Source organism: Orycteropus afer, unplaced genomic scaffold (genome assembly GCF_000298275.1).
Source record: "Orycteropus afer afer isolate SDZICR_OR568_19922 unplaced genomic scaffold, OryAfe1.0 scaffold00043, whole genome shotgun sequence".
In the NCBI taxonomy this organism is placed as follows: domain Eukaryota; kingdom Metazoa; phylum Chordata; class Mammalia; order Tubulidentata; family Orycteropodidae; genus Orycteropus; species Orycteropus afer.
In genome coordinates this window covers 7,953,354-7,967,516 of record NW_006921630.1, presented here as the reverse complement: position 1 = coordinate 7,967,516, position 14,163 = coordinate 7,953,354, and the positions used below count along the sequence as shown (strand labels likewise).

Sequence of the window (14,163 nt, the reverse complement as noted above, 5' to 3'; positions counted from 1 at the left end):
AAAGCCAGCATAGACTTAAGCACTATTAAAAAAAAAAAAAAAAAAAAAAACTTGCTGGCTGCTCTCATTAAGTGGTTTAACCCTGCCCATTGGGTCATAGTCACAGTGGCCACCATATTTAAAGTCACGGTGGCCACCATATTTAAAGTTCTTGTGTAATAAATACTCTCATGAGAGAAGATGAAGAGGAAAGGCAATTGGATGATGTCGTGAACTGCCCACCACTCATGGTATTCAGGTGGAGGCTGGATGCTCAAGTTACAGGCACTGTAGCAGACATTTCCTGTCCTTGAAAGGAAGGTTCCTTCCAGCTCTGAGATTCTCTAATTTAGTTATAAACCATCATCGACAAATAGGATGTAGGGAAGTGTTTTATCATAAAAACCAAACCGAAAACCAAACTAAACACCAAACCAGTTGCTGTCAAGTCAATTCAGACTCATAGTGATCCCATGTGTGTCAGAGTAGGACTGCTCCGTAAGTTTTCAAGGCTGAGTTTTTGAAAGTAGATGGCAAGGCCTTTCTTCTAATCACCTCAAGATAGATTCAAACCTCCAATTTTTTGGTTAGCAGGTAAGCATGTAAACCGTTTACACCATCCAGGGACTATTGTGTCAAGAGACAAGTGATACTGAAATTTAAACGCAGCAAAGGAGCCTGTTCTGGTAACCTAGTGCTGCTCTGACAAGAATATACTACAAATGGGATGACTTTAACAAACAGGAGTTTATTCTTACAGTTTGGAGGCTTTAAGTCCGAGTTCAAAGTGCCAGGCTCTAGGGGCTATGTGAAAGCCTCTCAACCTTGGGCTTCAGCTCTGCATCTTGCGCCCAGCCCACTGATGCTAGAGTCATCTCTTCACTCATGCAGCTAGCTACTGGCTGCTAAGGCTAATAAGCCCAAGGTGGACAAATAAAATGGCACAGTCCTGATGTTACCAAACCACATAGCAGGCCATTCATTTAAGTCCATTGAAAGTCCCAAGGTTGGCAGAGCATGGCAGACTGTTGAGCAGCAACATAGCTACGTGCAGGGTTCAAGTGTGCCATAAGCTAGAGACTATTCTCAAAGCTGTTTCTTATATACAGGACGCAGACCACTTCCCTAAGGCAGCTCCTCAGCTGCTCCCAGTAGCTTCCATCATGGAGTTGATTTACCAGTCTCATTACAGGGAATACTACATTCAGCTGCGCAGCCATTCAACCAGGCCCAGTCAAGTTGGCACACAAACATAACCACCAAAGAGCCCGTCAAAAGAGGCTGAAAGCTGACAGTTCTTTTTTGAGCCAAAAAAGAAAGAAAATTGTGTGGCTCTTAGCTTTTTGCCACAAATCTTCAATCCTATACTACCTATGCCTATTGTAGGCATGGTCAAATCTTCAAGCACTGGACTTGCATTCATGAGGGATGAAGGAGACCATGGTTCCTAGAGGAAAGAAACCTGGAAAAGAGGTATCTGCAATCATTGATTTGGAGTTGGATTGTAGATGATTCCATCTTGCTCTGAAAGGAAATGAAGTTTTAGTCAGATATTTTGGTACAAGTTTCCTTGTAGATCAAAAATAAAGTATGCAATAGTTGAGCAAAATCTGAGAAGCAGGTATTGGCATTTTTAGCCTGCTTTGCCAAGATTCTCTTAGTTCGTGACAAATTTTAACTGAAATTCAAACTCCACAAGCTAAAACACAGGAACTCACAGTCTGTATTGCTATTGAGAGAAGTGTACCAAAAATGAAACCAAAACCACTGCCACCAACTCAATTCTGACTCACAGTGACCCTATTGGACAGAGTAAAACTGACCCATAGGATTTCTAAGGCTATAAATCTTTACAGAAGCAGATTTCCTCATCTTTCTCCCATGGAGTGGCTGGTGGGTTTGAACTGCCAACCTTTTGGTTAGCAGCTGAATGCGTTAACCACTACACCACCAGCGCTCCTTTGAGAAAAGTGTAGCATCGTGAAAAATAAGAATTTTTTTTCTTCATCAGATATTATTTATTGGATTGGGATTAGTGGTGAACTTTACAAAGAAAACATTAACCACCCACCAAGTCTCTGAGGTGCTTTTCTAGTAATGAGGTTAGTTTTACTTTGTGCTAATAACATGCTTTGGTACATTTTTCCCTGAATGGAGGTTGGAGTCTGTGGCTATGAAACAAAGCCAAGCCTCTAGTCCACAGTGGACTAAAGCTCACGATGCAGGTCTTATCAATATTATGCTGTCATCAATTTGGGTAATGACCTTACGAGATTAGATGGGAAACTCTGACAGCGGGGATCTTGTCTTTTTCATTGCTATATCCCAGTATCCAGTACAGTGCCTGGAATATCCCATTACTGCTGAATTGATTCCGACTCATAGGATCTTATACATAGTACGTAGATATATATAAACAAACCAAACACCAAACTCACTGCTGTCAAGTCAGATCCAACTCATAGCGACCCCTCCTCCTATGATTTCTGAGGCAGTATCTCTACAAAGTAGATTGCCCAATCTACTTTTTTTGGTTTTTATAGATAAACAACAACAACAAAAAAAAACCTCACTGCCATTGAATCGTTTTCTGACTCATAGTGACCCCTCCTAGGGTTTCCGAGGTGGAATCTCTATGGAAGTAGATTGTCTAACCTTCCTTCTGAGGAGTGGCTGGTGGGTTTGAACCACCAGCCTTCTGGTTAGTAGTCAAATGCCTTAGGCACTATGCCACCAGAGCTCCCATATATAGATTGTTGTTGCTGTTGTTATGTGTCGTCGAGTTGGCCCCAACTCATAGCGACCCCTCCTTGGGTTTCCGAGGCAGTATCACTACGGAAAGAGATTGCCCAACCTTCCTTCCGAGGAGTGGCTGGTGGGTTTGAACCGCCAGCCTTCTGGTTAGCAGTCAAGTGCCTTAGGCACTATGCTACCAGAGCTCCTCATATATAGATATAGGTATATAAATATATAATACATTTATTTTTTCTCAAGATATCATGAGCTTATATATCTCCCATTTCTCTTTCCTCTTTTCCTTACCTACAGTCACATTTCCCAAAGGTATTCACTCTTAAAAATTTCATATGTTGAAAAATGAATTTGGAGTAGAAAAATGACTGAGGTTTTGAAACAAAGTTCAAAATTCCCTCAGAAGTCAACAGTAATTCAGAATGAGGATATGGTTTAGAAAGAGATAAATCAAGATCATTCCCTGACCCAACTTCTAGGACATTCACTTGGACAGGAGTTGTTACTACTTCGATGATCACCTAGGTCAGGCATTACCTATGAATATAGACCTCTCTCTTTACATGTAATATCCATGATGTGAGCTCCCTATATGGTGGAAGAAGTGTCCCAGTCCCTTCTGCAATTTCAAGGAAAAGGCCAACTCGTATCTAAGTGAAGCTCAGAGTGGCAGGTGCAGAGAAGAAAACTCTGGAGCTATAGCAAAGAGACATCTTCAGTTCCTTAGACTCCTTCCACAGGCCTCTCACCTTGGGGTCTCCTTCTCCAGGCTAGGATGCCAATTCCAGCCAGGACAACGGCAAGGGCAATGGATCCAGAGATGACTTTCATCACCAAAAGGATAGTTTCTGATTCTGAAACCAAGGAAATTATGGTGGTTATGTTTGTGTGTCAACTTGGCTGGGCCTGGTTGAGTGGCTGGGCAGCTGGTGGTAGTAGTTATTCCCCAAGATGAGACTGGCAATCATGTCCATGGTGGGATCTACCACAAGCAGCTGAGTAGCTGCCTTTGGAATGTGGTCTGCTTCCTGTTTATAAGAAACAGCTTTGGGAATGGTCTCTAGCTTATGGCACACTTGGACCCTGTATGTAGCCGTGTCATTGTTCAGCAGCCTGCCATGCTCTGCTCAACCTTGGGACTTACAATGAACTTGAATTAATGGCCTGCCATGTGGTTTGGTAATATTAGGACTGTGCCACTTTATTTGTCAACCTTGGGCTTGTTAGCCTCAGCAGCCAGCAGCTGCCTGAGTGAAGAGATGCCTGTAGCTTCAGTGGGACGGGAGCAAGAGGCAGAGCTGAAGCCCAAGTTTGAGGGGCTTTCACACAGCCCCTAGAGCCTGGACTTTGAACTTGGACTTAAAGCCTCCAAACTGTGAGAGAATAGACTCCTATTTGTTAAGGCCATCCCATTTTGGTATATTCCTGTCAGAATGGCACTAGGTCACTAGAACACAAATGGAGAAAAATCCACAATTCCCTCCTCCTTCTATGTTAACTTTCAGGGACTTGTATTCCTGTGATCCTTAGGAAATCCAACTCTATTTTTCTTACCTTGGCCTCACAGCTCCTGGGTAGGGTAATAATCTAAAACAGTGGTTTCAAAGTGTGGCCCAAAGATGCCAATGGGTCTCTAAGGTACTTCCATAGAATCCAAGAAGTCTAAGTCATGATTTGCCTTTTATAATTTCAATTGCTCATGTATATACAGTGGAGTTTTCTAGGGGCTGTGTGACATGATAATGTCACCATTTTGATGGCTAATGGAATGTATGCTTCTGTCTCTTGTGTTTAAAACTTTCTCATTTTTAAGTCTAATATGATAAATAGCAACACATACACACACAGATATATCTACCAAAAAACCAAACTCACTGCCGTCAAGTTGGATCTGACTCAAGGTGACCCCTCCTTGAGTTTCTAAGGTGGTATCTCTATGGAAGTAGATTGTCCAATCTTCCTTCTGAGGAGTGGCTGGCAGGTTTCAACCACCAGCCTTCTGGTTAGCAGTCAAATTCCTAAGGCACTACACCACTAGTGCTTATATATACATATATACATATATATATATGTACACATGTATGTACACATGTATGTATGTATCTCACATACTCAAGAGCTCTTGGCATCCTCAGTAATTTTGAAGAGTATAAAGGAGCCCTGAGACCAAATAGCATTAGAACCTGCAATGTAAAATATCCATTCTAAAGCCAGCTGTGTAAATGCAGTGATCTGTCCTCCCCTTCCTCGGCAAGCAGTAGTTCTTCTTCTCACCCACTTTTCTTAATATCATTCACCTGACAGAGTGCCACAATATTCATCCTTACCTTCAGGAACCTGGAGAACCATGTGGAGGTCACAGTGCTCCACGTGACAGGAGTACATCTTGCTGCTCTGAGAATCCATCTCAACTGATATCCAGGTCTGATAGGTTCCATCTCCACTTGGAAGAATGTCTCCGTACTCAATTTCTTGGATAATTTCTTCCCCATTTTTCATCCACATCATGGAAATCTCTGGGGGGTAAAAACCATGAGCTCTGCAGGAGAGTGTTGTAATCCCTGGAGAAGTTTCCTTGAGACTTACTCTGACCAGTGGAGGCTCTAAAAACAAGAAAACCAAACCAAACCCATTGCAATCAAGTTGATTTGGACTCATAGCAACCCTGGAAGACAGAGGAGAACTGCCCTATAGGGTTTCCAGGGTTATAAATCTTTATGTAAGCAAATTGCCTCATCTTTCTCCTATGGAGTGGCTGGTGGGTTCGAACTGCCAAACTTAGTAATCTAAAGCTTTAACCACACCACCACCAGAGTGTCTCTAAAAACAAGAAATTAAATAGAAGTATCTTATATAGTGAGCATACAGTATAAGAACTTGGTAACTGTTCTTCACTACAGGAACATCTAAAACTAAGAATGACCCAGAACTCAAGTTCAACAACCAACCTCTTTACTGTGCACTTTTTACTAGGGCTGTGTGTCTGAGAATGAAGAATGTAGAGTTTAGCTATGTTCTGTACTCTAAGAGGCATGGGGGTGGGGGGCGGGGGGTGGGAGATAGGGGGAGCCTATATCTCTGAGTATTTGGAAAGTATGTTGGGATTACTTATTGTTAACCTTGGAAACACCTTTATGAGTCACAGAAAAGGAAAACTGAGCCACATATATGTAACTGATGGTGCCTGACAATTAATTCAGCAACAGGGTGAGGATGAACACTCAGCACTCCTAGTTCCCAAGTCTGTGCTTAGTGCCAATAACACAGTCATCTCAACCCAGCTTTGGCTTCCAATTGCCTGTGTACTTGGGCTGACGCTTTGGTAGCTGTCATTGGACACAAACATGTTTAATAGATTATGTTGCCCTTGTGCCTTTGAAGGGGCTACAGGGATTCATATCACAGAGGTTCTCCAGCAGTGAGAACAAAGGATTGTCCATTCATGACCTTCCTTTCTCTGGACTACTCCATTAATTTATCAGATGGTGCTATCCTTAATGTTTCCTGCTTGGGTTACATCCAAATGTCAGCCATACAGAGCCCAATGGCACTATCTGGAGGGATGACTTCCTTTTCATTTCTAAGACTCACCCCCTCAGTCCCACATCACTGTCGGCCTCTGAGACTGGGAAGAACTATCCATCTCAATAATACTTTCCTTGTTTTTTTCCTGAGGCATGAAACTTAGTAATAGAAAAAGTCTTGCATTTCAACATTAAAAATAAAATCTATGCCTCTGGGAGAGGCTCTGCTTTCTGATGGTGCCTGTAAGAAATTCCAGGTTCTTTTCCGAGAGCAGGTTTTGACCTGAAGGGTTGAGACTCCGTTAGGACTGATGGCGACAGAGGGGCTTAGAAGGGGAAGCAGAGACACTGAAGTCAGACTTCACAGTTGCCCAGGTTCCCCTGGTTCTCCGAAGAGCTCCTCGCACCCAGAGAGAATCAACGGTATTAGTTTTAAGGCTCAAAACCCAATTCATAGCAACTTTGTCCCAATTTTCCTGCATTCTCCCCAGTGCTGGATTCACCAAGATCAGCAGGCTAAGCATCTAGGGGGTTCCCTTTATTTGCAGTCTAAGTTTGGACATCTTATCAGGAACTAGAGACATATGACTCCTCTTCATATGTCTAAACTCAGCCTAAAATATCTCAGTTATTAAGTGTCCTGTACAAAGGAGTCCTGGTGGCACAGTTGGCTACTAACCACAAGGTCAGAGGTTCAAACCCACTAGCCAATCCACAGGAGAAAGATGTGGCAGCTTGCTTCAGTAAAGATTTACAGCCTTGAAAACATTTAGGCAACTAACAGACAAATGAAGAAATGCCTGTAATCATTAGCCATTAGAGAGATACAAATCAAAATGAGATACCATCTCATCCCAGCACTAATAACAAAGTTCAAGAAAAAAGAAAACAACAAATGCTGGCCAATGTGTGGAGAGGGTGGAGCCCTCATACACTCCTTATGGTACTGTAAAACGGTGCAACCATTGTGGAAAATGGCCTGGCGCTTCCTTAAAAAGCTAGAAATACCATATGATCCAGAAATCCCACTACTATGTATATAACCTAGAGAAATAAGAGCTGTGACATGAACATATACATGCACACCCATGTTCATCACAGTACATCATGTTCACAATAGCAAGAAGATGGAAACAAGTTAAATGCCCACCAACAGAGTAATGGATCAACAAACGATGCTACATACAAACAGTGGAATACTACACATCATTAAAGAACAGTGATGAATCTGTGAAACATCTCTGTTCTGGTTACCCAGTGCTGCTCTGACAAGAATAGACCACAAATGTGATGGCCTTAACAAACAGGAGTTTATTCTCTTACAGTTCGGGAAGCTAGAAGTCCAAGTTCAAAGTGCCAGGCTCTAGGGCTGTGTGAAAGCCCCTTGACCTTGGGCTTCAGCTCTACCTCTTAACGATTTCACGCCCTCTTGAACTCTTTCTTCAAAGTTCTTTTCAACTTTCCCTTACGGTACTTGTTGACTATCGGTCTCATGCTGGTATTTGCACAGACCCCACTCCCGGTACCATATTCTGTTCTGGTTACCTATTGCCACTCTGACAAGGATATACCACAAATGGGATGGCCTTCACAAACAGGAGTTTATTCTCTCATGGTTTGGAGGCTTTAAGTCCAAGTTCAAAGTGCCAGGCTCTAGGGGCTGTGTGAAAGCCTCTCAACCTTGGGCTTCAGCTCTGCCTCTTGCTCCTGGCCCACTGAAGCTAGAGGCATCTCTTCACTCAAGCAGCTACTGGCTGCTGAGGCTAACAAGCCCAAGGTCAACAAATAAAAAGACACAGCCCCGAGGTTACCAACCCACATGGCAGGCCATTAATTCAAGTCCATTGTAAGTCCCAAAGTCGGCAGAGCATGGCAGGCTGCTGAATAAATGACAACTACATGCAGAGTTCAAGCATACCATAAGCTGCAGACCATTCCTCAAGACTTCTCCTTATATACAGGAAGCAGACCACATCCCTAAGGCAGCTGCACAGCTGCTCAAGTAGATTCCACCACGGAGTTGATTACCAGTCTCATCATAGGGAATACTACATCCAGCTGCCCAGCCACTCAACCAGGTCCAGCCAAGTTAACACACAAACTTAACCACCACAATCTAATAACATGGATGAACTTAGAGCCTGTGGTAGTTAAATTGTAATTTGGACTTCTAGCCTCCAAAACTGTAAGAGAATAAACTCCTATTTGTTAAAGCCATTACATTTGTGGTATATTTCTGTTAGAGCAGCACTAGATAACCAAAGCACTAGAGGCCATTATGCTGAGTGAAGTTAGTCAATCACAAAAGGACAATTACTGTATGAGACCACTATTGTAAAAAGTCAAGAAAAGGGTTCCACAAAAAGAAAAGAAAAAAAAAATTCTTTGATAGTTGCCAAGGGTGGATGGGGAAGGGAAAGTACTAACCAGAAGCAGAAGGTAGACACTTACTAACTTGGGTGGAAAAAACAGACAAAAACTGGTCATGGAAGAAAAAAAAAAAAAAAAAGATTTACATCCTTGGAAACCTTGTATGGCAGTTCTAGTCTATCCTATTGGGTTGCTATCAGTCAGAATTCACTCAATGGCAATAGGCTTGGTTTGGTACAACCCCAAGTTGGCCAGAGATTTTAACCAGACCCCAAGCTGTCAGGAGCTCCTTCTCTGGCAACAAAATTATAAAATTTCATGTGAAAAGGTGCTTTATAGTTATACTAAGTGCTTTCATATACATGTATCATGTTAATTTCTGTGAGGTAGAAATTAGCACACCTACTTATTTACTCAGGATTATTACTTCATAGGAGCTCTGGTAGCATAGTGCCTAAGGCACTTGACTGCTAACCAGAAGGCTGGCGGTTCAAACCCACCAACCACTCCTCAGAAGGAAGATGGGGCAATCTACTTCCGTAGTGATACCGCCTCGGAAACCCAAGGAGGGGTTGCTATGAGTCGGGTCCGACTCGACGGCACATAACAACAACAACAACAACAACAATTACTTCATTGGTCCAATATCTATTAGTCTCACTTTTTCTGGTAACAGTAACCCGCCCCCTCCCATATGTTCTGGAAAAGTACTCCAGTTTCATTCCAACTTGTGCTTCTGTTGAGTTAGCAATCTTAATACTCCCAGCCAAATATAACCTGAACTGTGTGTACTTGCCACCCCAAGATCTATTCTCTACCCTTTGGGGCCCTTTGTGTTCCAGAAACCTGTACTCGTCCAATTGCACCTCCAGGGTTGCCTTGCCTCCTGGCTCCAGTTGGGTTTGGCCACCAGGAGAAGCAGCCTCAGCAAGAGATCAGAGAGGTGGAGGGGAGAGAGGTTGGGGTTTTATTTACCAGTTCCCCACCCACCTCATCACAATCCTGCCAGTGGTCAGGCTCCCACACAGTCACAACTCTTGCTAGAATGTTCTTCTTCCATGGAACTGGCTCTTGTTGGGCTCTGGTGACAAAACTTCTCCCCTCACCCCTTTAGGTCTAGAGAGTGTAATGGCTTCCTGCTGTTGCAAGTCTCTAGACCCTTCACCATCTCTTCTCAGTTTCCCAAGCCTTGAACATACATCTATAAATAATCCCTTTATTAAATTCTCTTCAGTTAAACCATTTTTGAGTATACCAGTTAGTTTTTGGCAGGATGTTGCCTGTTATCCAGGGCCAATCTAGGAAACTCATTCTGATCGTCACAGTAATTGGTCCAAGTGGTGGTACACGATTCAACTCAGGGCAGCCAGAGTCTTCCTGAGTTAATGATGGTGATGCTGCTGTAACTAGAGCTGGAAGAGAGAAACTAAGAGCTTTGTGTTGACAGCCACATCTCCACCTCCTGGACATAGCCATTTAAATTTTGGTTTAGATTCCTCAGGTCCCCAGACTTCCCAGATTCCTACTTTTCCAATATCTTCCCTCTTTTTGCTTAAACTAGTTTGAGTAGGTTTCTGTTACCATTAAGATAAAGATGGTTATTCAGCTAGTGAGTAGGAAAATCAGACCTCAATCTCTAATCATCTGCCTCCACAGCCCATACACTTAGACAGATACTCCATATTCATAACTGTTGGTAAGTGACTTCCCCTACAAGCCTGCCACAGCTTTGAAAAGTCTCACCACTGAAGATTATTCCTTTGGGAAAAGGCCCTAAGAGTTTCCCATTTTATGATATAGGTGTAATTCATTTTGAATAAGATCATACCTGAAAAGTTCTGTATTAACTAAAAGTTGACCAGTTGAATCATATGTTTGTTGTTGTTGTTGTTATTTTGCCGTTGAGTCGGCCCCGACTCATAGCGACCCCTTCTTGGGTTTCCGAGGCAGTATCACTACAGAAGTAGGATTGCCCAACCTTTCCTTCCAAGGAGTGGCTGGTGGATTTGAATCGCCAGCCTTCTGGTTAGCAGTCAAGTGCCTTAGGCACTATGCTACCAGAGCTCCTAGTTGAATCATATGGTAAATGTATAAACAGAGCACTTTATTGAAAGAAATTTTATTATAAATCCTTTAATAAAGCTAAGAGCCTCTGTATTCTTTGTAAGTCCAGATTTGTAACGTGTTAAGTAAGAATTGCTCCACCTCCCCAAGTATTTTCCAATTTATCATTGGCAGGAGAAGGAAGGATCTACCTCACTGGATATCCCCAAAAGGAGGTGTCCTTGGAGATATTCCATTGTCAAGACAAGTGGAATTGCTGCATCTTGTCACAACCCTGACCAAAAGCAACTAGGGAAAGTTTTCACATCTTTCATAGATCATGTTAGTCTAATTAAAGAGACAGATTTTAGGATAGAGTGAATACAATCTAGTTTAGAGAAAGTGATGTATAAAGCCAAAGGTGTGGGGGAAGGGGGGAAAGGTGCTCTCTCTTCTCTTTACCTGTCCTTTGTAGAGTCTCTTTCCCATACTCCAGGAATCTCTTTAACCAGGCAATACATTCTGATTCCAGCCAATTCTTTTGATATTTTAACTCATGCCGATTGGTCTCCCATGCCCGCTTGGTGACTTGAGCCACATTGTCTACAGCAGTCCAGGAGAGAGTGTCTTTATGGAAGATCATGAAATCTTGCCCATCATATGCATATTGGAGAAATCCCGTGGTGCTGCCATCCTCCAGTAGCTCACAGCCAATCATTCTCTGATAAGTGTGAAGCCCTGCAACACACATGCAGGCCAGGAAGGGGTTACACAGGGATCAAAACCCAAACCAAACTCACTGCCATCGAGTTGAATCCAAGTCATGGTGACCCCTCCTTGGGTTTCTGAGGCGGTATCTCTATGGAAGTAGATTGTCCAGTCTTCCTTTTGAGGAGTGGCTGGTGGATTTGAGCCACCAGCCTTCTGGTTAGCAGTCAATGCTTTAGGCACTACATCACCAGAGTAAAGGAGGAGAAAAAGGCAGTAAGACAGGGGTGTGGAGGCTCCTCTGCCCCAGAATATGTCACCTCACAAGTGTGCCATGGCACTGTTGAGCCTCCAAGAGGTTCCTATTACATATGCCCCACCTCTCAACAGATATTTACAGGGTACTTTACCACATGTCAAAGGCACATGATAATTCCTGCCTTGGGGAGTTATCAATTAATGATAAAATTGGTATATTCTGTGGTTACTATGAGTACAGAGCCAAAAGGTTGATGGTTCGAACCCACCCAGTGGCTCAGCAGTATAAAGACATGGTGATTTGCTTCTGTGAAGATTACAGTTAAAGAAATCCTATGGGGACAATTCTGCTCTGTCCTATAAGGTCACTGTTTTGGAATTGACTGAGCAGCAGCTAACAACAGCATGAGTGCAATGGGAGAAGGAGAGCTATGCAGGAGCCAGAAACATCCCTGAGAAGGTTAACACAGGAAGCCTGAATGGGGATGGGATACGGACTCTGGGGGGCAAAGGCTCCTGGAGAAGAGACAGACAGTTCAGCAGATGGCATGCACTGAACTCAAGCCATCCAAATGTTCCAGGCTTTGCCCAAAGCCACAGAGAGTGTAACTCAGTGACTACCGCTCACATTCACCGTCAGTCCGGGCCCTCCCTGTGGGGTGGGGGTTAGGGCGCTCATAAGGAAAAGCACTCATCTCTGCTGCTTTCACTACCTGAGTGATTGTAGTGCCTCTGCAGGTACTTCAGTTCCACCTGGAACGTCTGCTGCCAGCCCCTCAGCAGCTGGGTGTACCTCTCCCAGTGGTCAGATGCAAGGTTCTCTGCCATCCATGGGGCCCGGGGCTCCTTCTGCCGAGTGACACTGTCATATGTGGTTATAGGGTGAGAGTCCACATAGCCAACTGAAATGAATTCAGGGATCCCATGGCCAGGATCTGAAACACCCAGGCGAAAATATCTCAGAGAGTGAGTTCCTGGGAGGGAGGCAAAGAAAGAAAAAGGAAGATATTTAGAGTCACAGAAGACTAAATCCATAAACTGCATTCCATGGAAGCACCACCTCAGGGCTCTGTGTTCAGCTGCATCCATCACCCACAGACCCCAGTTGTTGTTTTCCTCTTGCAGAATTATAGAACCACAAAATGAAACCCACTGCCTCAAATGGACTCTGACTCATGGCAACCCTCCAGGACAGAGTAGAACTGCCCCACAGAGTTTCCAAGGCTGTAAATCTTGGAAGCAGAAGCAGACAGCCACATCTTTCTCCTGTGGAGTAGCTGGTGGGTTCAAACCACTGACCTTTTGACTAGCAGCAGAACGCTTTAACCTGTGCCACCAGGGCTCCATTTACAGAACCCTAAGAATTAGGACTAGGAAAGGTCCTTACAGCTCTAGCCCACTTTGAGCTTTTTCGTTCAGGTTCGAAACCCTTGGTTGGAATGAAATTTTACAGATAATCTCAATTTTAAGTAAAGCACAGAACAGCGTGCTGCTCAAGTATGCAGGTAAGGGCAGCAGTAGGCTCCCTACTGAGGAAGCACTCAGAAACACCAAGGGCTTGAAACTCTTGATAACTGTGCAATTCCTCATTTTACTTAAGGAGCCCTGGTGGCTCACAGTTAGGCACTCAGCTGCTAACCTAAAAGTAAGCCTTTTTTTTTCCCCCTGAAAATATTATTTCTAAACTTATGGAAAGTCTGGTAAGTCTAGATTGATTCAACTATTCTTAATTGAATAAAGGAATCTTAAAAGAATATGAGGCATATTTTTAATAAAAATAAAATTAAATAAAGAATATATATACATACACACACACACACACACTTATCAAAAAATTCTGAGAAAAAAATCAGAAGACTAAAAGGGGTTTTTCAACTATGGCCCACAATTTGATATCAAAGTGATAAACAGAATGGAAGTGAAATTACGTCAAACCCACAATAGTTGATCATGAGGGCTGACTGACAGACCTAGAGAGAATAGGACATTGCTGTTGGTTGCTTTATAAATTTATACATTTGCTATATGTATTCATTGTCCCATGAAAATGGAAACAGTACATGGAAGCAAATGTTCCCTAATCACTCCATCTCGGTTCTAGTCCCTGTCCAATCTTAGTCCCCACCCCAAATGTAATCAATGTTATAAAAATGTACATGAGTATCTTTTTGGTGCAGCCTACCACAAGAAGCTATCTTCAAACATGATGAAGTCCCTTAAACACCTGTATCCACAGTCTACCAAGGGCTTTCTCAAGTTCCTTTATGCTTCTGGATCTGCTTCTCCTTCTCCACAACCCACATTATTGGGTTTCTTGAATTTCTGATAATATCATAATAATCCGAGAAGCTGGACTATATGAAGAAAAATGTGGCATCAGGATTGGAGGAAGAATCATTAACAACCTGAGATATGCAGACGATACAACTCTGCTTGCTGAAAGTGAGGATGACTTAAGGCACCTACTGATGAAGGTTGAAGAATACAGTCTGCAGTATGGATTACATCTCAACATAAAGAAAACAAAAAT

At 43.0% G+C, this 14,163-nt stretch overlaps 1 protein-coding gene across 1 annotated transcript in view; it reads right to left on the bottom strand.

Moving 5' to 3' along the window:
- Positions 1 to 1,462: 1,462 nt before the first annotated feature.
- LOC103194266 (major histocompatibility complex class I-related gene protein) overlaps positions 1,463 to 14,163 on the bottom strand; it is a 13,492-nt gene continuing 791 nt past the window's right edge. Inside the window, exons 2-6 of the mRNA XM_042780518.1 lie at positions 12,347 to 12,607; positions 11,130 to 11,405; positions 5,058 to 5,246; positions 3,480 to 3,584; positions 1,463 to 1,503 (exon numbers count right to left, since the gene is read on the bottom strand). Of these exons, the coding sequence (XP_042636452.1) occupies positions 1,463 to 1,503; positions 3,480 to 3,584; positions 5,058 to 5,246; positions 11,130 to 11,405; positions 12,347 to 12,607 (872 nt within the window). The remainder of the gene's footprint in view (positions 1,504 to 3,479; positions 3,585 to 5,057; positions 5,247 to 11,129; positions 11,406 to 12,346; positions 12,608 to 14,163) is intronic.